The 22,473-nt window shown below is 46.9% G+C and overlaps 1 protein-coding gene across 1 annotated transcript in view; it reads left to right on the top strand.

Moving 5' to 3' along the window:
* Window positions 1-16,830, top strand: part of MATN3 (matrilin 3) — a 37,164-nt gene extending 20,334 nt beyond the window's left edge. The window contains exons 4-6 of the mRNA XM_075341581.1: window positions 13,053-13,175; window positions 13,285-13,389; window positions 16,781-16,830. Coding sequence (XP_075197696.1) covers window positions 13,053-13,175; window positions 13,285-13,389; window positions 16,781-16,830 — 278 coding nt within the window. The remainder of the gene's footprint in view (window positions 1-13,052; window positions 13,176-13,284; window positions 13,390-16,780) is intronic.
* The last annotated feature ends 5,643 nt before the right edge of the window (window positions 16,831-22,473 follow it).

Here is a 22,473-nt window from a genome sequence, read left to right as displayed (position 1 = left end):
TGACGTTCAATTCTAGAGAAATGAACGATGTGCGTGCGATGAACGTTTTACCGTTCAATCGCAATCACACGTAGCTGTCACACACTGCAATGTACCTTACGATGCCGGATGTGCGTCACTTAAGACGTGACCCCGCCGACACATTGTAAGATACATTGCAGCGTGTAAAGCGGGCTTTAGTCACACCTCTCAACAAGTCATTGTTTCCGAATGTGCCCAAGTGCTAACAGGCAGGTAGTTGCTACCTACCTGCCTGTTGTTCCCTACGCCATTCTTCACCAGCACAGAGCAATCAAAGACAACCCCTGCCGGTGACACAGTGGCTTCGTCAACAGAGTGGAGGGTTCTTCTTCATTCTGTAGATGGGGCAGGACAGCCAACATGATGCTGATTGACTGCCGTCTCCCCGCTGCCTAACTGGGGATGTCAATCAGCATGACGTTGGCTATCCCACCATGTCTACAGAGCAGAGGGGATGAGAAGCTGCCACTCTGTTGACGCGATGTCAGCAGAAGAAGAGGAATCATTGGCAGGAGTTAGCAACTACCAGCCGGTTTAGTGCTTTGGCCCTTTTATTATTTTAAAGTCCTGGATATCCCCTTTAACTACGGATTCCTCAGTAGATGTAGTGGGAGATATTCTTGGGATTTGTTCAACCTCAGATGTGACATCTTTTGGTAAAATGTGTAGTTGAGTTGCCAATGCAGTGGTGGTCAGCTGGTTAAGATGAACAGTATGAGAAAGAAAGGAGTTTTTATTCTTTGGTAGAACAGAAAATAAATCATTAGATGAAAAGATCTGGTTAGATTTTTTGCACAAACTGCTACACAACACTATAAGATCAGCGGACTCATGGAAGTTCATTTCAGTGGGTTCAGCCAGACTTTAGATAAAGTTTGGTTTGGGACCCGGATTTGACCTGCACACATATATGAAGTCACCAATTGGGCAGTTTGGTTCTCTGCCCACATCTAGCCATAAACAAAATACTCCCGGGGGCAAGTGGGTGGGGTTTTTCCATTATTTTTGTTTGTTGCTGTTCTTACCCCAAGTGTGAGCCGATCAAACACTGCTAGTGGTTCGCATTGGGCTGAGCACTGAGCGTACCCGAGCACATCAATGCTCGCTCGAGTGGTTTGTATACATAGAGCTCCCAAACTCCAAACCCGAACTCTGTTTTCTGTACGAACACCGAACAACAAACCTCGGGTTCGCTCATCTCTAATTATGATATAAATAATACTGTAGCAAGCACTTGTACTACCAATTGTTCTATTTCTGAAAACCAACCAGCTTGACCCTTATACTAGTCAATTACATTTATCTAGGGTAGTCATTCAGGATTCCAATATTCTTGTCAGTTAGTCTTTTGGATCGCTCCGATTCCCTTGCATGTTTTTTTTTACCATGTTTCACTTGCATAACTCTAGACAGGTCAATATCATGGCAGCCCTATGGGCTTAATTTTTGACAAATTCCTCCTTATGAATTGCTAATATAGTCTATGTTATGCCATTTGCACACCCAGCCCAGGAGTGCTGATGCTCCTCTCGGCTCACTTCCCCTGTCTCCGTCCATCCCCTGTAGCTCCGGGATCCTTCTGCCCTCCTGTCTGTCTCCCTGTGTACCAGTGGCTCTGATGTACTCCTGCTGTCCCCGTCAGCTCCACACTCCCTTGTTCAGTTCCTGGCTCCTGAAGCCCGCACATGCATGGTAGGGCTCTCGGGATTGCGCTTATGGTGCAGCTGCGGTGCTCTCCCTTTTCTTAAAGCGCCAGCGCGACCTAAACCGGAAGTGTCTCCTGGCCCCCGTCAGATGGTACTGTGTATTTAAGGCATCCTCCCGCATTGGGAGGTGCCTGTTCAACACTGTAGCTAGTCTGCCCGTGCTAGTTTTCAGGTGCCCATACTTTACCGTTACCTGTATTGTAACGTAACCTTGTCTGTGTTCCTGCCTAGTATTATCCGTGCACCCACCTGTTTTCATCCTGTGTCCTCCAGACCCTGCCTGCAGCTTCCGTACTCCAGTGGCTTCTGAAACCAGCCTGCACCAGCCCGCACCAACTTCGGTCTCGTCTACTTCAGCTTGTCTCCATTCTGTGGCGCCAGCTCTGGGCTGCCTCCTGGCGGACTATCTATCAGTGATCTGTCTACTTCCACCTCCTGTGGTTGTGGTGATGTTTCAGTGGCCGCTCAGGTTCACTCCTCCAGGTCAGTGAATGGTAGTGGACCCACTTCCTCCTCGTCGGATTACCCAGGCGTGACAGACTGAGCAGAACATGGATCCTGCTGGCACCCATGCTGCCCAACTGGCTGGAGTACAGCAGGAACTTGTCCACCAACGTGAAGACTAGACCCACATATTGGCTTTCATGTCTTCGGAGGCTGCCCGTCTTAACAGATTGCAAGTTGCCAAAACTTCGGCACCCGCTACGGTCACAGTACCTGATCCAGCGTTCAGTGCTGCCTTGGCCTCCAGACTCTGTCTCTCTTCTCTTCACCGGTATAGTGGCGATACCAAGCTATGCAGAGGATTCCTGAACCAGTGCTCTATGCACATTAAGCTTCTTCCCCAATACTTGTTCTCTGACTAAGCCAAAGTTGCCTTCCTTATTTCACATGTGGAAGGAGAAGCTTTAGCCTGGATAAATCTGCTATGGGAGAGAGATGATCCTCTTACAACCAACATCCAGGCCTTTCTGGAGACCTTTCGCAAAGTATTTGAGTGCCACACTACTCTCACATTCAGTTAGTATGCAGCACGCTCGCCTCTGAGCTGGGTTGGAATAATGAGACCCTGGTCGAGGCTTTCTGGGAACGACTTTCAGAAAGAATTAAGGACGAACTGGCGTGCCGTTATCTGCTCTCTACTTTGGATGACCTGATCTCTCTTGCCACCTAGATAGATCTTAGGTTCCAGGAATTGCTCCCTCCTTCCAGAGATCACTTACTCTGCAACTGTCTCCCTCTGCTTCCACACCTGAATCCATGCAAGTGGATCACATACGGATGTCTGAACAGCACCTAGATGATCGTCTGGCTAAAAGGTTGTGCTTCTATTGTGGAAGCACTGCACATCATATCCACTTCTGTTCTGAGAAACCGGGAAACTCCGAAGCCTAGGGCTGGTTGGAGAGGCCTCCCTAAGCAAAGATAATTCCTCTTCACCGCTGGCTCTCACTGTTCAAGTATCAGTAGGGGAGGTCCAGTTTACGTAGATGGAATATATAGATTCAGGTTCAGCTGGGAACTTCATGCTCAAGGCCGTGGTGGATCGACATCAGATTCCTGTTACCACGCCCCTTCCGAACTCTCTGATGATCTCGTCTGTAGATGGGAGAGTCCTCTAAGAATCCATGCACTTCGTTACCCAAGCTGTGTAGTTCCATATTGGAGCATTCCACATGGAGAAAATTGCCTTCTGTATGCTTCCGGACCTAGCTCCCCTGCTTCTTTTGGGCCTGCCATGGCTACGAATTCATGATCCAGTCATGTCTTCTCTCCGTCCGACCTGTACAGCAACCTCGGTGTACATCCAGACTGCCTGGCCTACCACCTGCCTATTGGTAGTTGCAGATGCATTCTACAAAAAAGAGGCCGAGCTGCTACCCCCACATAAACCTTTTGACTGTCCCATAGACTTATTGCCTGGTGTCATTTCTCCCAGGGGACGAATCTACCCCTTATCTCCTGCCGACACACAGGCTATGTTTGAAAATATCAAGGAGAATATTGCCAGGGGTTTTATATGAAAATGTTCATCTCCGTCCGGATCCGGGTTCTTCCTCGTCAAGAAGAAAGATGGTACTCTGCGACCCTGTATAGATTATAGGGGTCTAAACCAGCTCATGGTTAAAGACAAGTATCCTCTTCCTCTCATTCCAAAGCTGTTTGACCATCTTAGAGGAGCCCGGATCTTTATCAAGCTCGACCTACAGGGGGCCTACAACCTGATCCGCATCCGTCAGGGTGACGAATGGAAGACCATCTTTAACAGCAGGTATGGCCAGTGTGAGTATTGTGTTATGCCGTGCGGACTCAGGAATGCCACAGCGGTCTTCCAGGAATTGGTAAACAACATCTTCCGTGATCTCCTGTGCACTAGTGTGGTGGTATAGCTTGACAGTATCCTGGTCTTCTCTCCGACCTGCTCACCCATAGGAGAAATGTTTGCTACTTCTGCAGAGACTGAGGAAGAACCGCCTGTATGCCAAGTTCAAGAATTGTGCCTTCTAGCAGACTTCCCTTCCCTTTCTTGGCTATGTCATCTCTGACAAGGGGCAGAAAAGAGAGTCTTGCACCACCCAAAATACTTTGTCAGATGCTGCAGAGAAAGGAATCCGGTCAGATACTCCAGATAACGCTGGCAAGGGGTGCATGCTTATAGTCAGAAGAAAGTCCAGCGATATGTCCATGCAGAGGAGAAAAAAGCGGCACTTGTCATCTTCTTGCATAAAAATCCACTTTATTGAAGAAGGTGCGTTAAAATCCAGAGGCCCTGAAACAATCCTTCTCCTCTGCTCTGGTCCAGGCCTTGGGTGAACAAACAGTTCTTTCTGGATGTGGATGCTTCCTCTTCCGGGACCGGAGCAGTGCTCATCCAGAAATCCGCCTCTGGACGTATGGTCACCTGTGGATTCTTTTCGAAGGCTTTCATGGCTCCTGAACGAAATTACTCCATCAGTGATCGTGAGCTGTTGGCGATCAAGCTAACCCAGGATGAGTGGCGGTATCTTTTGGAGGGTGGGGCTCATCCAGTAGTAATCTACACTGACCACAAGAATTTGGCATACCTGGACTCGGCTCAAAGACTAAATTCCTGGTAGGCTAGATGGTCCCTGCTCTTCGCTTGTTTTGACTTTCTGCTGCATTTGTGACGCCCTGGCACAGCCAGGTTGTCACAGAAAGAGTTAATCCTCCTTGGTAATCTGATCTCACACCGGTGCAGCATGACAAAGCACATCCCCCAGGGTAAGAGAAAAGCAGAGCAGAGGGGAGGGGCTGGAGCAGAGTTTTTGGAGAGGAGACAGAAGTGGAGCCTGGAGCTGTAGCTCCCAGGCTGAAAGCAAAGCGTGCTCCGAGAGGGCCGGGACAGGCTGTAGTGAGGAAGGGGCCAGAGGTAGCCGGAGCAGGGCGGTGGCCCCTTGGTACCTGGGTGACCCGGATCACTACAGGGGAGTGGACTCCCCGTTCCCGGCTGAGGAGAAAGAGGAAGAGAGTGGAGAGAAAGGCACCTGGCTGCAGGGAAAGAACAACAAGGGCTGCTGCACCGTGTGTGGGACACTAACACCCCCGTACCGAAGGCTGCGGACACCGGCAATTCCTAGTTTACCAGTGACTCCGTGTGACTTACTTGTGAGTACACCCGTGCCCTCGGGCACCGCACTGCAGCACTGCGCCCTGCTCCCTGCTTACCCCATCACCGGGCCCCGGGACAACCAACCCCCTACCCACGGAGGGGAGAACTAACATCTAGCTGCTCCATACCATCACTCCCGGGATCCCCGTCCAGAGCAGCGGTGGTGTCCCAATCACCACAACCGTGGGTGGCGTCACGGACAATATAAATCTCCCTTACCAAATCCCTTTATACTGTGGAGCCTGGGATCACAGACCGGGTCACGCCACCGTGATACCCACAGAAGTGACTCTGTGGCCCGGATCTGAGTACCCCTGGTCCCCGGGCGACACATTTGGCGTCACGAACAGGATCGAACCCATCCAGTTACCTCGGGTAAGTGCGCCTTGCCCCGTCCATCAGCGGCGTCCCGCTGAGGAAAAATCCCGAAGTCCGCCATTTTAGCCGCCATTTTAGGCGCCAAAAACAACAGCTTGGCGCCTTCTTCTCCGAGCGGCGGGCGCGAAAAAGAGGCTCCGCCCCTGAGAACGTGGGCGGAAGTGAAGCTCCGGAGGACCGGAAGCGAAAGGGAAACTTTAAAAGTTGCTAGAAGGACTGCTCCCGAGTACCAAGGGGGAGCAGGAGGAAGGAACCGCAGTTTATGTGACCAGGATTGTAAAGGCAGGGACGCCAGGACTCTGCCAGCATTTGGTTCCTGGAAGAGGCCGCCGCAGCGATGCACCGACCCGTTACCCCTGTTACCGGTAACGGAGCCCGCAGCGCCTGTGGGGGAGGACCCAGACTTGGGGTCCCCAGGCCTCACCTTTGTCACCGCCCTGCCACCGGCCCCGGCAGTCCACCCGGCCGCGACGGAGATGACGACGGCTCCGGCAGTCCGCCCGGCCGCAACGGCAGCGAAGTACTGGTTCCGTTGACCAATCTGGAACCGTTTCTGGACTGGGGTCAAGGGGTGCTGCCCACTTCCTAGGGGCAGCACCAAGGCTAGGTTGTTTGGGTGGGTGACTAAAGGACCCGTTACGTTGCCATTATTAAAAATGTTAAGTGTTGTCACAACGTTGAAGCAATGTGCATCCCGCTGTGGGAAAATTGAAAATGCATGTGTGAAAATGTTTAAAATGTTTTATTCTTTTCCCAGTTTAATAAATGTTGGTGGCCAGACGGCCCGAGGACGGGCCGTGTTTTACCAAGGGGGTGTGTGACGCCCTGGCACAGCCAGGTTGTCACAGAAAGAGTTAATCCTCCTTGGTAATCTGATCTCACACCGGTGCAGCATGACAAAGCACATCCCCCAGGGTAAGAGAAAAGCAGAGCAGAGGGGAGGGGCTGGAGCAGAGTGTTTGGAGAGGAGACAGAAGTGGAGCCTGTAGCTGTAGCTCCCAGGCTGAAAGCAAAGCGTGCTCCGAGAGGGCCGGGACAGGCTGTAGTGAGGAAGGGGCCAGAGGTAGCCGGAGCAGGGCGGTGGCCCCTCGGTACCTGGGTGACCCAGATCACTACAGGGGAGTGGACTCCCCGTTCCCGGCTGAGGAGAAAGAGGAAGAGAGTGGAGAGAAAGGCACCTGGCTGCAGGGAAAGAACAACAAGGGCTGCTGCACCGTGTGTGGGACACTAACACCCCCGTACCGAAGGCTGCGGACACCGGCAATTCCTAGTTTACCAGTGACTCCGTGTGACTTACTTGTGAGTACACCCGTGCCCTCGGGCACCGCACTGCAGCACTGCGCCCTGCTCCCTGCTTACCCCATCACCGGGCCCCGGGACAACCAACCCCCTACCCACGGAGGGGAGAACTAACATCTAGCTGCTCCATACCATCACTCCTGGGATCTCCGTCCAGAGCAGCGGTGGTGTCCCAATCACCACAACCGTGGGTGGCGTCACGGACAATATAAATCTCCCTTACCAAATCCCTTTATACTGTGGAGCCTGGGATCACAGACCGGGTCACGCCACCGTGATACCCACAGAAGTGACTCTGTGGCCCGGATCTGAGTACCCCTGGTCCCCGGGCGACACACATTTCCGTTCAGCACATAAAAATATCAAGGCTGATAAGCTAGCCAGGTCCTTTGTTCCCACGGATCAGGAGGAAGATTCCCCAACATATCATTAATCCCTCCAAGATGATTATGGTGGCTCTGGTTAAGCTGATCCGGATTTCCCCTGGAAAGACCTTCATTTGAGAAGCCAACAGAAAGAGGGTTCTCCAGTGCAGCCATTTGTCCAAGGTATTCAGTCATGCTGGTCTGAAGAAGACTCTTCTCATTTCCTGGCAATATTAGAGGCTGTCTCTCCCTAAGGATATTATGGACTTCGCTTCCTGTCCACCCTGTGCTCGGAATAAAACACCTAGACAACTTCCCACCAGTCGATTATTACCCCTACCTGTATTCTCTGTTCCATGGTAGTATATTGCTATGGACTTCATTAAGGTCCTCCCCGTATCTTCTGGCTGCTCTGTCATCTGGGTGATGGTGGACCAATTCTTTAAAATGGCTTATTTCACCCAGTGTCCTGAACTGTCCTCTGCCCTGGAGCTTGCTAAAGCTTATATTCAGCACATCTTCTGGCTTGACAGCTTTCTACAACACATCGTGTCTGAACGAAGAGTCCAGTTCACGACCACATCTTCTGGAGGGTGATTTGCAAACTCTTGGAGGTATCTCTGGATTGTCTGTCGACCATCCTCAGTCCAATGGGCAAGTCGAGCGGTTCAATCAGATTCTAAGTTCGTTCCTGCAGAACTTCACTAATGCTCATCACAGTGACTGGACCAAGCTGCTTCTTTGGGCGATATTTTCATATAATAGCCATATCAGCGAGTCTTCGGCTAAGTCTCCATTCTTCATCGTCTACGAACAACAGCCTTGTGTCCTCCTCCCAATATCCTCCACATCTGGTATTCCTGCTGATGATGCCCTTTCTAGGGATTTTGCCAAGATTTGGGAGGATACATAACTCTTTCTGAAACATGTGTCAAGCTGGATGAAGAGACAGATGGACAATTGGTGACTGGATCCTCTTTGCTTTATCCCTTGGGACAAGGTATGGCTCTCCTCTAAACATATCCGCCTTTAGTTTCCGCACTACAAGTTGGGTCCCAGATATATCAGTCTGTTTGAAGTCGTCAGCCAGAATACTGAAGTCTCTTATAAATTGAAACTTCCGGCCACACTTTGCATACCCAACTCCTTCCATGTATTTCTGCTCAAGCCTGTCATCCCTTGCCGCTTCATCAACAATCCCACTGTCTCGCCTCAGCCTTTCTGCTCTGAGAACATCTTTGATTTGAGAGCTGTCCTTGCCATGAAGAAGGTGAGAGGAAAGCCCCTTTTTGTTATTGACTGGAAGGGCTTCGCTCCTGAAGAATATTGATGCCCCCTTCTGAAAATTTTTCTGTCCAGTTTAAAGTAAAGGGAGAGGGTACTGTTATGCCGTCAGTACTCCCAGCCCAAGAGTGCTGACGGTCCTCCTGACTCACCTCCCCTGCAGCCCTCCAGGTTCCTTATGCCCGCCTTTCGGCGCTTACGTTCCCTCTGTACCAGGGTGGCCAACTAAGTTGTCAGCTCACTGTGGGATTGTCACCCCCTTTTCATAACATCTTGTAGCACCTTGTTTTTAATGTGTGTTATGTATCTGTGATCGTTTTTTAATATTTGATACTTTTGTGATTAATAAAATTTGCTAATTGCTCTTCAAGCCATTTAGAGCTCCTCCCTTTGTTTGAATGTCTATAATGGAGTGGCGATAGACGTAATCATCTGCTATCCATAAACCCCTTAATCCACTTTTGACATACTGTACTCAGACATTATTCTTTTCATTTTTGTTCTCTTTTGTCAACTCATATAGGTGATAGCACTCAACTACTTAGTCACAGACATAACAACTGGATTAAAATACATGCAATGGAATGAGCACACATCTGACTTAGGACAGGAAGGACAACGAGAGGAACAGTCGCGGTAAGAAACAAAAATCTTACCATGCTCTTTGTGCTTTCCTCCCATCCTTCCCTCCAGTCGCTGTCTGCTCCATGATTCTATCACTGACCCAACGCATTTTTTTCCTTATCTAGTGTTCACTACATTCATGGCTCAAAGGATCTGAAGCTTCTTACTGTTTAGAATTAAGGTCACACACACATTGGACTGTCTAAACACTTAAGGGTGCGACATCACTAGCGATAGCTAGCGATGTCGTGCGCGATACCACCCGCCCCCGTCGTTCGTGTGACATTTGGTGATCGCTGCTGTAGCGAACATTATCGATCCCTCCTTCAAGGGGGAGGTGCGTTCGGCGTCACAGCGACGTCACTGCGGCGTCACTAAGCGGCCGCCCAATAGCAGAGGAGGGGCGGAGATGAGCGGCCGGAACATGCCACCCACCTCCTTCCTTCCTCATTGCCGGTGGACGCAGGTAAGGAGATGTTCGTCGTTCCAGCAGTGTCACACATAGCGATGTGTGATGCTGCAGGAACAACGAACAACCAGCGGCATGCACCACCAATGATATTATGAAAAGGAGCGACGTGTCAACGATCAACGATTTTTGACGCTTTTGTGATCGTTGATTGTCGCTCCTTAGTGTCACACGCTGCAACGTGTCGCTAACGGAGCCGGATGTGCGTCACTAATGACGTGACCCCCATGATATAACGTTAGCGCCCTTTAATATTCCTCTGACTGAGGGTGCATCACATGGGTTAATGTTCAGAAATGCAGGCGTCACTATCTTCAGGCTCATTTGGCAGCTTAATACATTGCTATTTATTATTGCTGACTCAAATAGCTATTATCAATAATATCCTCTGAGAGTCAGGGTCGTCTATGGAATTTCAGCAGTTTTAACCTACTGCTGTCCCCCATGATGGGCTTTATCAAAGTAACAAAATTATAGTTCTGAATTCTGGGGTAATTCTGGGGACTTGGGTAAGTTCTCAGAAGGAAGTGAGAGCATATTTAAAACAAAGGCTTACTTAACAGTTTTTTTGTTTGTTTCTTTATCTGAAAACTTTCCTTTTTCAGGTCTTCTTTTCAGGTGTTCTGGGAATCTCGGTAGTGCCTCCAAAATGAAATGTTAGAGCATTCCTTGCACCAACTTAAAAGTTTCTGAGATTCAGTTTATGACTGGTGAGAACAGAGATATATACAGGCCTGTGATTTCCAGCAGTCTCCAAAAAATTCTGGAGTGTATTTATAAGTTTCATGAATACAGGTGCTCTACATATAAGTTTAGACGGTTCACACCTTGTAGCAAAGAACAGAATATATAGCTTCATCATAAGCAAAAACTCTTTCTGTATCAACCCAGCTTAGTTACACCACTTAATAAGTCTCAGTGTGTTTTCGTGAGGATTACCACACCTTATGAGATTCGGCAGACCCCTTCCTTCAGCTATTTAAGCAAACACTAGTATGATGTGATCTCTCTTTATTGCTGGCAGACAGAATGTTAGAATTTAAGAAGCACTTCCATCAGCACTGAGCAATGTCGTCACCATGCAGCACATAGCAGTGATGTAGTAATGACATAGTAATGGCAGCCGGCCTATCAAAGGTAGCACATGTTTGATAGGCTGGCGGCCATTAAACGTCACTGTTATGTACCTGGAACTGCACATGGTGCATTTGCAGTGACACTTAATGGCCAGCACTGCTTACCGCTGTGCCGCGGAGGCTGCAATGACTCAGCGTCAGACTACAGAGACTGTGAGTACACACTGAGGGACAGTGTGAGAGAGTGAGCAGTGTGGGGTGGGTGGACCACATGGAAAATGAGGGGCACAGTATTAAGAAGTGAAGGAACAGTATGAAGAAGGGGAACAGTATGGAGAGGTAAGAACGTGGAGGCACAGCATAGATAATTAGGACCGTAGGGGTCAATATAGATAAGTGGCAGCATAGGGTGAACAGTATGGATTAGTGGGAGCATAGGGGGACAGTATGAATAAATGGGAACATAAGGGGGGCAGTATGGAGAAGTGGGAGCATAGGGGGAATTGTATGGAGAAGTGGAAGCATAGGGGCAGTATGGATAAGTGGGAACATAGGGGGATCAGTATGGATAAGTGGGAGCATAGGGGGATCAGTATAGATAAGTGAGAGCATAAGAGAACAGTATGGATAAGTGAGAGCATAGGGGGACAGTATGGATAAGTGAGAGCATAGGGGGATAGTATGGATAAGTGAGAGCATAGGGGGACAGTATGGATAAGTGAGAGCATAGGGGGACAGTATGGATAAGTGAGAGCATAGGGGGACAGTATGGATAAGTGAAAGCTTAGGGGGGACAGTATAGATAAGTGGGAGCATAGGGGGAACAGTATCGATAAATGGGAGCATAGGAGGGATTGTTTATGTAAGTGGGAGCATAGGAGGGATCGTTTATGTAAGTGGGAGCATAGGGGGGATTGTTTGGATAAGTGGGAGCATAGGGGGTCAGTATAGATAAGTGGGAGCATTGAGGAGGTCAGTATCGATAAGGGGGAGTATAGGGGGGCAGTATGGATAAGTGGGAGCATAGGGGGACAGTATGGATAAGTGAGAGCATAGGGGGACAGTATGGATAAGTGAGAGCATAGGGGGACAGTATGGATAAGTGAAAGCTTAGGGGGCACAGGATGGATAAGTGAGAGCATAGGGGGGACAGTATAGATAAGTGGGAGCATAGGGGGAACAGTATCGATAAATGGGAGCATAGGAGGGATTGTTTATGTAAGTGGGAGCATAGGGGGATTGTTTGGATAAGTGGGAGCATAGGGGGTCAGTATAGATAAGTGGGAGCATTGAGGAGGTCAGTATCGATAAGGGGGAGTATAGGGGGGCAGTATGGATAAGTGGGAGCATAGGGGTATGGCATGGATAATTGGGAGCATAGGGGTGATTGTATGGAAAAGAGGGAGTATAGGGGGACAGTATGGATAAGTGGGAGCATGGGAGAGATTGTATGGAGAAGTAAAGGAACTATATGTTGATGTGGGATGATGGTGACAGTATGGAGAGGTAGATCTGGTTTCTGGTAACAACCTTACCATTATTAAGAAGCCTCCCATTAAATTTTACATTCACTAAATGTGTGTATGTGAATGTAATGTGTGATAATATAGTCACCTAACGCTGCTCTCTCTGGTGTCCGACCTCTTCTTCTCAGTGACGTCGCTGCGCCACAGACTCTCCGGGACACGCTGCTCTGCGACTTTTTGTTTCGGGGAGGAGGGGTGGGCCCATACACAATTCTTGCACAGGGGCACTTTGCTCTCAGCGTCCGCCCCTGATTTGTATCAATTTTTTATTATTTTTGGTCATATAACTACAAAGTGCTAAAAGATAGACTTTTATATCAGATGTGCCATGTTTATTTCTAATGTATTATACATTTGCAATAAAATGTGGGATTTTTTTAAACTGTTTTTGAATTTTGCATGGCAAAATAGTCATAATTTAGAGTAAGTATGCTCAACACGTTTTAAAATTACAATTTTCTTACAACAAGGCCAAAAAGAATGACCTAAAATCTGAAGCACCATTATCTATAGCTAGGATACTTGCCAACAATGTCTTCTAATTGTGCAAAATGTATTACAAACTGCAACACTTTAATAAATTTGGCACATTTTGTCCACAAAAACAAAAAAAAAATAGAAAATACAGAAAATTTTATATCCTTTTTCCTTTGTTTTTGTCTCTTTGTGACAGGTATAGATGTATGTGCACTAGGGAGACATGAGTGTGAACATATCTGTGTGGCATCCGCTACATCATATCAATGCAAGTGTCGGAACGGCTACTCCCTCAACCCAGACAAGAAGACCTGTTCACGTAAGATTTCAGCTCTTCAATGTAATTTTTTTTTTATTTTTTTGAGGGAATAAAAAAAATCTTGGAAGACTAATACGAACTTTATTGTTGTATCATTCTATTTCTACAGAGGAAGTCCGAAGTGTTGTTCAGATAGAAGATCCCTGCAAATGTGAAAATCTGGTTGCTTTTCAAGGCCAAGTCAACACTTATATCGAATCTCTGACCACCAAACATATCCTTTGCAGGGCATGAGATGTAGTTCGGTTTGGCAAAAACTATTAGTAGGGATATTAAAATCTAGAGAATTTCCTTTAAAGTCACAGCTTCTCAGGTTTTATACACCTCAGTTTTTCCACTCTACAGGGCATTCCCCAGTTGGCTTGAAGTTTCCATCCTTACAGAGTTCTCTTATACATTTTGAAGCGGGGTAGCACCGGGACATCTGTGGCCCAGCCTTCCACCATCACTAATAGCGTTATTGTTACACACATGGGTGTGGACCCACTGTGCGACAGCATCAGCTCAACCTGGAGGGGTGTAACTAATCGACTACCTCATTTTCACTAGAGTCTCTGCTTTGTGAGGATAGGTTTCTGCTGGAAGGTAGCCGCCAGATGCTTCTTCAGGGAATCACAGCAATGTGACAGCTGACCCCAGGGTACGAAGATGCCGGTATGGGCACAGATACAGGCGAGTGTAGGCTGGACAGCTGGTGCAGGCAGGTGCAGACTGGTAGGCTGGTTCACGCTGATGCAGCAGGTATGGCTGATATGGCAGGTGTAGCGGTACAGGTACAGTGAGTACGGCAGGCGCATGTGGTAGGGCAGGTACAGTGGGTGCTGACAGGTACGGCAGGTTCACGCAGGTATGGATTAACAAGTATAGGTAATGAATACAAGGTACAGGGAACAGGACCTGACAACTAGCAGCATGTCTTTAGCAATAGACCATGTTGACCAGGGTCCTCCCATATGGGGAGGATGCTTTAAGTACCTTGTGCCTCTAGGGCATGCTCTCCCTTAAGAGCAAGGAAGCGCACACATCCTAAGCGCACTCCTGAGATACCTGTGCGATGTGAGAAGGCACTGGTAGCTGGCAGGAACAGACACCATTGCTGAGTACCCGGAAAGGTGAGTGTGTCAGCGTCCCTGCCGGGTGGACGAAGTAGGATTATGCAGGAGGCCAGTACAGGTGTAACAGTTATACCTTTTATGGGTCCTTAAAGCAATTCCTCTGTTACAGAATTATGTAAGATTACACTAAATATTTTTGTCCTTATTACTTCAAAATAATCCACCTATTTTGGTCTGTGGTCTTTTCATCATCTCATCTAGCAGAACAAAATTAAGGAAGTGGATACATAGTGTTGTACTTTCCTTATAAAGATTGAAGAAGGTTTTGACGTACATATGTGCCGCCCCCGTGAGAGCCGACGGGCTGCTCAGACCCGGATCCGCAGTGGCTCGAGGGGTCTCCGGATCCGAGGCGGGGTCGCGCGGCTACCCGGAAATAAAAAGGGGGAATTTTTTTTGGGGTGGTGAATGGGATAATGTTCGTGACTCCACCCACGGTGTGTGGTAACGTGAGGGACCACCGCTGCCGTTTAGGGGGGAGCCCGGGGACGATGGTGCAGCAGCTCGAGATGTTAACCCCTCCGTGGGCAGGGGGAGTGGTGTCCCGGGACTCAGTGGTGGATGGAGTGGGGGACCCGTCGGGAGTGAAGGGATATCGGGTACTCACACAATCCAAAGTCACTGACGCTGACACCAGGTAAATCAAACTCTTGAATGCTCTATTTCTGTTGGTTGATCACGCTGGGTCCGTGCCCCTTTGGTGTTGCTGGTTGGCCTGAAGCCTTGTCCCTTGGCACTGTGTGTCCTTCGTATGGATCCTTTTCGCCTAGAACTACTCGGGTCCCGCTCACCTGCGTGGCTAGCAGGGTGAGCTTGCTCTCAGGGTTCACGCTTGGGATTTTCTGGACGGTTGTGGGAAGTCCTATCCCCCTCATTGCGCTAGTACCCCGATTCTGGAGCGGGTGGGGAATGGTTCTTGAAGACTCCATTCCCGTCGGGTGAATTACTGGGCTGCATGAAGCTTCTTCCCAGCCTAGGGTCCGCGTACCCCGTCGTGCCCTGACCCCTGCCCAGTTGTAGCACAAGGCAGCCGGCCTGCTCTCTGTAGCAGTACCGTACCCCCTATCACTACCCCCTGCGACCAGGGTTCCAGCTCATTCTGGCCAGGCCAACGTCTGACACCTGGGACGGGTAAAAAAGCCCAGCTCCACAGCGTGACCTGTCTTGTCCCCGCTGTCTCACTGCTCAACTACTACTCAACTGACATCTCTGCCCTCCCTCTTCCATCCCTCCATCTGGGTGGCCCTATTCCCCTCAAGCTGCCCAATGGGTGTTTGATGGGTGTGGTGCAGAGTGTTCCTCAGGGTTTAGGTATACCTCTAGGTAGCAACACCAAATTGACAGGACCCGTAACCAAGGAGGTGCGGGTACCATGCAGAAGGGCAGATTGCACGGCACCCTTGTGACGACCTGATAGGCCAGGGCGTCACACATATTTCCACAAATTGGTATTACTGGGTGTAATGTAAAAGGGCTTTCCATATACAACTTACAACTTTTTATTACTAGCTCCTTTGAACACCTCAATAACAAGGGTGAGTTGCGAATGCTACCTTTGCACTGACATGGCCGGAGTTCCCTACGTGTAGCTCGGGAGCCTCATGTGGCTCATGTGCCCATAATGTGTGACTTGCGGCATTAGCACCAAGTCTAGCAAACAAGGTTTCTCCAGATGGTGACTTTTGTGAGTACCTATGCACCAAAGAGCAGATTTGGACAGTGTGGGAAATAAATATGGTAACGTTGAGATACTGTAGAATACTATTGCCAGTAAGGGGGGTGCTTTAGGCTAGATGCGATATTGCGGTGAGTGTGCTGCATGTGAGAATACCTAATGGGGGTAATGTGGGAACTCCTGGATGTAAGAAAACTGACTGCTTTTGATGGAGCGGAGCACAAGGTCTCTGTGTGCTTTCTGTAGGGATGGTTTGACTATAATTATACCAGTAATTGGAATCTCTGTGTGCCCCTACGATGGTGGTGGTGGGTGGATATGGCTCGCTACCATCTGTCAGAGCTCAATGTGCCTGTCGAGGTACGAAAGGTTCCAAGATACACAACATAACTTATTTTGTAGAGATAACCCCTGGACAGTCCTGTTTGATTTTCTCTATCAGGTATTATAGATATTTAGGTGGGTTCCTTGCGTAGGACCACCTGTATGAACCAGAGGCATCAAAGAACGGCAACAAGTCAATTTAACCGTGTATTATATGGCCTGCCATATGAAGATATGAGTAAGATTGTACATACCATGTAAGCAACCCTAGCAGCTAGTATGGGGCAAGTTCCTGACTCCCCCATAACAATATCCAATGGGTTGCGTAGGCTTTTGTAGGAACCTTGCTTATATACCACTACATTGGTATATTGGAAGGAAAATGAGAGTAAAAGAGCCAATTTGCTCCAATTGCCGGCTAATGGTCTTCTCCGTCTACGTGTACAGCCATGATATGAATATGTCTATATTTTCCCTTAACCTCAATGCACTAGATGAGCTGACTAAGAAATTACAAGTCTACGAAGGAAGAAGAAACTGAAGGAAAATACTCCATGGACTTTACGTGTTTGTGCAATAATCTAAGCTTTTTTTGCCGTTTGTACTTTTATGTTGCTGAATTGCTATCCCTCATTAATTTGCTGGTAGAATTAATAGAAGAAACATGAAAAGAAGATATGTATCCTGTACAGTAGTGAGCAGAGAGATTATTTATAGGCCACATAGTTCCTTTGAATCTGAAAATATAATCATTAGTGATCAGTACCACATTTTTTTAAAGGGAATCTCCATATTTTAATGTCATGTCAATTTAGGTCAAATAATTATTTCTCAATTACTTTTAGAATAAATCGTTATAGAAAACAGAGTTCTGTTTTCCTGATACAGAGCTTTAAATACTCAGCATAGCTATAAACAATAATATTTTGGCGGCCTTCCTCCACCACTAGGGGGAGCATACTGAATTCAAACTCAAAGAGGTTGGCCAATACTATTTTACTGATACTTATTTTATCCATGGGAGAGGCCATCAATATCCGATCGGTAGGGGAGCAACACCCAACATATATGCCGATTAGCTGTTAGCAGTGCCGGGCAGAAGTTCTTGGATGCTACCAGAAGACGACCCTATGGTGGCCACGGCCAGAAACTATAGATCTACCCCCTATCCGTTTGAATAAGGGGTGATCTGCAGTACCTGGCTGAGCCCAATATAGACATGATGGAGCTGCTGTGTTCTGGAAGCATCTGAGTGCTACCGCCGGTGTCAGTAACAGCTAATCAGTGGGGGGACTGGGTGTTTCTGCCCCACTGATCAGATATTGATGGATCTCAATCTCAATGGCCTCAGGATAGGCCATTGAAAAAAAAGTGGCCACACCCTTCAAAGTGGTTTTCATCTTCTTGATCAGTAGAGGTCTGACTGCTACAAACTGGACCGATCGACACAACGGGCAACTTTTATCCTTGTTAAAATGGATCAGCAGTGGACGTGCTCCTGAACCGCTCCATTCATTCTCTATTAGTCTGTTGAGTGCAGAACTCAACATTTTTTTCTGGTAAAAGAATGAATGGAGAGACAGTCGGGCGTGCCATTTTGTAATGTGAATAAAAATTTCCCGATTTACATTGCAGTTGTCAGGCCCCATCGATGAGCAAGTTATCGTCTTTCCCTAGGATAGGTGATAACTTGTTTTATCTAGACCACCCCCTAACCAGAAAAATCCTACACATTTTTGGTGCTCCCAGGATGTCTCTGTTTATTATCCAGCAGAGGTTGTGTGCATGCACCCACATGATTCCTGCAGCTAATCACATCCCTGAGAAGTCTTGTGCCATACACAACTGATTGGCTGCAGCAGTCTTGTGCTATAGACCACTGATTGGCTGCAGTGGTCAGGTGAGTAAAGATTATGTGACGACTGCAGGGAGTGCTTTCATTCATTTCTCAATAAAGCATCACTTTATGTTTTGAATAACCATTATGATGTCTTTTCTCTTTCACAAAATTCATGTAGATATTCTAATATATCCATTGACACCTATCTGTTAAAGGAGAGTGTTTTATGACATTCATAAGAACTGGTGTTGGCATTAATGAGCCACCACACTGCTTCACTGTAGGCATAACCGAACTTCCACCAAGCTTCATTGTAGGCATTGTACCTCTAGGAACAGTATATTTTTGGATCCCTTTCCTTGTTTGCAAAGGCAGTGATCTCTTAGGTGTATGTGCACACGTAAAATATTCAATGCTGAAATTTCTGCAACCTTTTTGCATCTTTTGGCAGGGAAAACACAGCTGAGAAATGCATGTTTTTGCCACGTTTTTTGATGTGCTTTTGCCGCACTTTTTCAGTGCAGATTTTTCAGACCAGAGGGGAGCTCTGGAATGGCAGTGCTGAAACAGCAGGTGACATATCAGTTGATTTATAATTCCCATCATATAAATTTGTCGCATATACGGTGCTTATGATATACCATAAATGTCAAGTCCCCTTGTAAGCGTACTCCAATAGAAATGAATGGGGAGAAGCGAGCATACATTGCTGCCTCTGCCTTACCGGTCTCATGAGTTACAGCCTTATTCTAAATATATGTGTAAATCCCAAAAGTGAGACCCTTACCTACTAAACATTTATGGTGTATCCTATGGGCATGACATAAACGTCTAATTTGGGAATACTCTTTTAACGTCATGTTTATGCAGGGGTTTGATATTTAGTATCAAATAAATGGGCAGCAATACAATTAAATTAATCAGCAAAGAATTTTTACTATTTTGTTGGGACGTGAATGTGGTTTGTACAGAGAACCAGTCACATGTCGGATACCTTTACATTAGGCCTCTTTCACATGTCAGTGAAAAACACATATTTTTCACTAATGTGTTAAAGGTGCGTATGTCCCTCCGTGTACCGTGATTTTAGAACACGTGTGATCGCCGTGTGCTATCCGTGATAGTACATGGAGATCAGGCACAAATACTCACCTGTCCACGCCGTTGCTGTCCATGGTGCTGATATCTCCCGCGATGTTGTGTCCGGCCGCCGCTGTCTCCCCTCTGCAGCTACTTCCGGGTTGGCTCTGCAGTGCATATGCACTGCTTCGCTGGTTGAAAATAATGTGTTAAATTGTTGGTTACGCTTGCTAAGGTTAAGTTTTAAGTTTCACCCTAAAGTTCACATTTTCATAGTTTAACATTTTTTTTCAACTCCTCTTTTCTGTTAGTTTGGTCTTAACAGTTTTTATTTTTCCAAACTCTTCATAACACTGTGGAGAACAAAAAAAGGGCCTTAAGGGCACTTTGCACACTACGACATCGCAAGCCGATGCCAGCGATGCCGAGCGCGATAGTCCCCGCCCCCGTCGCAGCTGCGATATCATGGTGATAGTTGGCATAGCGAACATTATCGCTACGCCAGTTTCACATGCACTCACTTGCCCTGCGACGTTGCTCTGGCCGGCGACCCGCCTCCTTATTAAGGTGGCGGGTCGTGCGGCGTCACAGCGACGTCACATGGCAGGCGGTCAATAGAATCGGAGGGACGGAGATGAGCGGGACGTAAACATCCCGCCCACCTCCTTCCTTCCGCATAGCCGGCGTGAGCCGCAGGACGCAGGTAGGAGATGTTCCTCGCTCCTGCGGCTTCACACACAGCGATGTGTGCTGCCGCAGGGGAACGAGGAACAACATCGTAACCGGTCATTTCCAAATTATGGAAATGACCAACGCTACACCGATGATACGATTACGACGATTTTGCGCTCGTTAATCGTATCAAAAAGGCTTTACACACTACGATATCGCCTGCGACGCCGGATGTGCGTCACTTTCAATTTGACCCCACCGACATCGCACCTGCGATGTCGTAGTGTGCAAAGTGCCCCTTTAGTATTATGACCCTTAGTAATCACCTCACACTGATCAGAGATCTAATAGGTGAATATATGTATTAGTTGTCCACAGCAACCAATCAGAGCTCAGCTTTCACTTTCCCTCAGCAGCTTCAATGCTTAAAGCTGCACTATTGTTGCTATAGGCAACCATAGCGAACTTACTGTGAGGCAATTTTCATAAATGAAGCCCCAGTTACTTCTGCAGTAGCTATGGGCAACCAGAATGATCTTACTGTGAGGCAATTCTCATAAATGAGGCCCCAGTTACTTCTGCAGTGGCTATAGGCAACCAGAATGATTTTACTGTGAGGCAATTCTCATAAATGAGGTATATACACATTAGACCAATGCAGCCTGAATCCACCGATATTTAGGGGTTTGGACTACGGTCTAGAAATGTTAATTGAGCATGTCCAATTACGACAGTACTGCCTTTCATCACAGTCCATCACTGAAGCATCAAATACAACGCCTCTGGAAATGGTATAAAGTCTTCCCAACATGATGTTCGTCTCGCCACCACTACTCATTTCATACTTTACTAATAAAAGTGATTGTTTCACTTACACAATTAATTTTTGAGATCAGGATATATTTATGAAAAATGATCATTAAAGAGAATTATATATTTTTGTCATACTGTTTACGTTCGATAAAATTACTTTTCTTTATCATGTAATGTCATATTGCCGTAGTCCCGTTGCTTCCAATTTTTTTTGTGCAAATGTGTAAAAATGGGAGTGCTTTCATTCATTCCTCAATAAAACATTACTTTATTTTTTGAATATCCATTATGATGTCTTTTCTGCTTTCTTTTGTTTTATTTTTTTTACAGAATTCATGTAGATAGTAGTATAATATAGCCATTGAAACCTATCTGTTAAAGGAAAGTGTTTTATGACATTCAGAAGAACTGGTGTTGGTATTACTGAGCCACGACCGTGTTTCATTGTAGGCTTAACCAAACCACTGCCATACTTCACCCTAGGCATCACCGAGCTTCCGCCATGCTTCACTGCAGGAATACCTGAGCTTCCACCATGCTTCACTGTAGGCAGAACCAAGCCACCACCATGCTTCACTGTAGGCATTGTATAGGAACATTTAATGTCTTTGTATCTTTTTGGATCCCTTTCCTTGTTTGTGAAGGCAATGCTCTCTTAGGGTAAGTGCACATGTAAATTATTAGGTACTGAAATTTCTACATCTCTTGGCAGGAAAAACTTAGCTGAACAAAAGTGCGTTTTTGCCACTTTTTTTGATGCACTTTCTCTGCGCTTTTTCTGTGCAGATTTTTCTCATCCGTTACATGGTGAAATCTGCAGGAAAAATGTTGAAAGAAGTGACACACTGCGGATTTATTTCTGCACCAAATCCGCAAATATAAAATTCTCAACGTGTGCATGAGACTTCAAAGGTTTCTTTGATTTTTCTGGCATCAGGATTCCTTTTAGGTTTTGTGACAAATCTGCACTCAAAAATACATGAAAAATGCCATTAAAACACAATGTGTGCAAAGAGCCTTAAGCTATGTTCACGACAGGGTGTTTTTGCTGCATTTTTTCTGCAATAAAACTGTAGCAAAACCTCATCTCTTGGGAGGAAATAACCTGCGGCTTTGGTGCGGCTTTTCTGGCAGTTTTACACTTCCTCATTGCTTTGTGTGGGTGAAAAGTCAGGAAAAAAAATGCAAATGTTTTGTGTGTGTATGAGATTTCTGGAATCTCGAAGGCTTTGCTGGTACTATAAAAGAAGTTTCATTAGCATGGATTTACATAAAACCATTGCAAAAATCATCCAAAAAAAAAGGCAAAAACGCTTGGTGTGAAAATAGCCTTAAAGTTCCAGTAAAGTGAATGGGATTTATAGAAATCTCCTGCCCATTGTGCTTCTTTTTTACTCAGTGGAAACTGACCTGCGATGCGTGTTTCATATCTATATCAGTTTCTCTTGCGGGTACACTGAGTATTCTCTGCAGATTTTCCCCATAGATTTGCATTAGATGCGAAAATCCGCAGGTAAAAAACAAATGACTTGCCTGCCCCAGGGCCTTAGGTGACTCGGTGTTGGGCCGGACTAGTCCGGGGTAGTCAGCGGTGGCGGGGCCCAATTAATGTGGCGGTATTGGGGACGATGGTAATAAAGTTTGTATATGATTCGTGACGCCACCTGTGGATTATGGGGAGATAAGGTATGCACACCAGTGACTATGTAAGGGGAATACATGAAATAGCAGAAACTGCTGTGTGAATACTGACTTCAAAAATCCAATAGCTACATGTAA

The sequence above is a fragment of the Anomaloglossus baeobatrachus genome, chromosome 3 (genome assembly GCF_048569485.1).
Source record: "Anomaloglossus baeobatrachus isolate aAnoBae1 chromosome 3, aAnoBae1.hap1, whole genome shotgun sequence".
NCBI lineage: Eukaryota > Metazoa > Chordata > Amphibia > Anura > Aromobatidae > Anomaloglossus > Anomaloglossus baeobatrachus.
The sequence above is the reverse complement of the archived record's forward strand: the minus strand, read 5'-3'. Positions and strand labels throughout refer to the sequence as shown.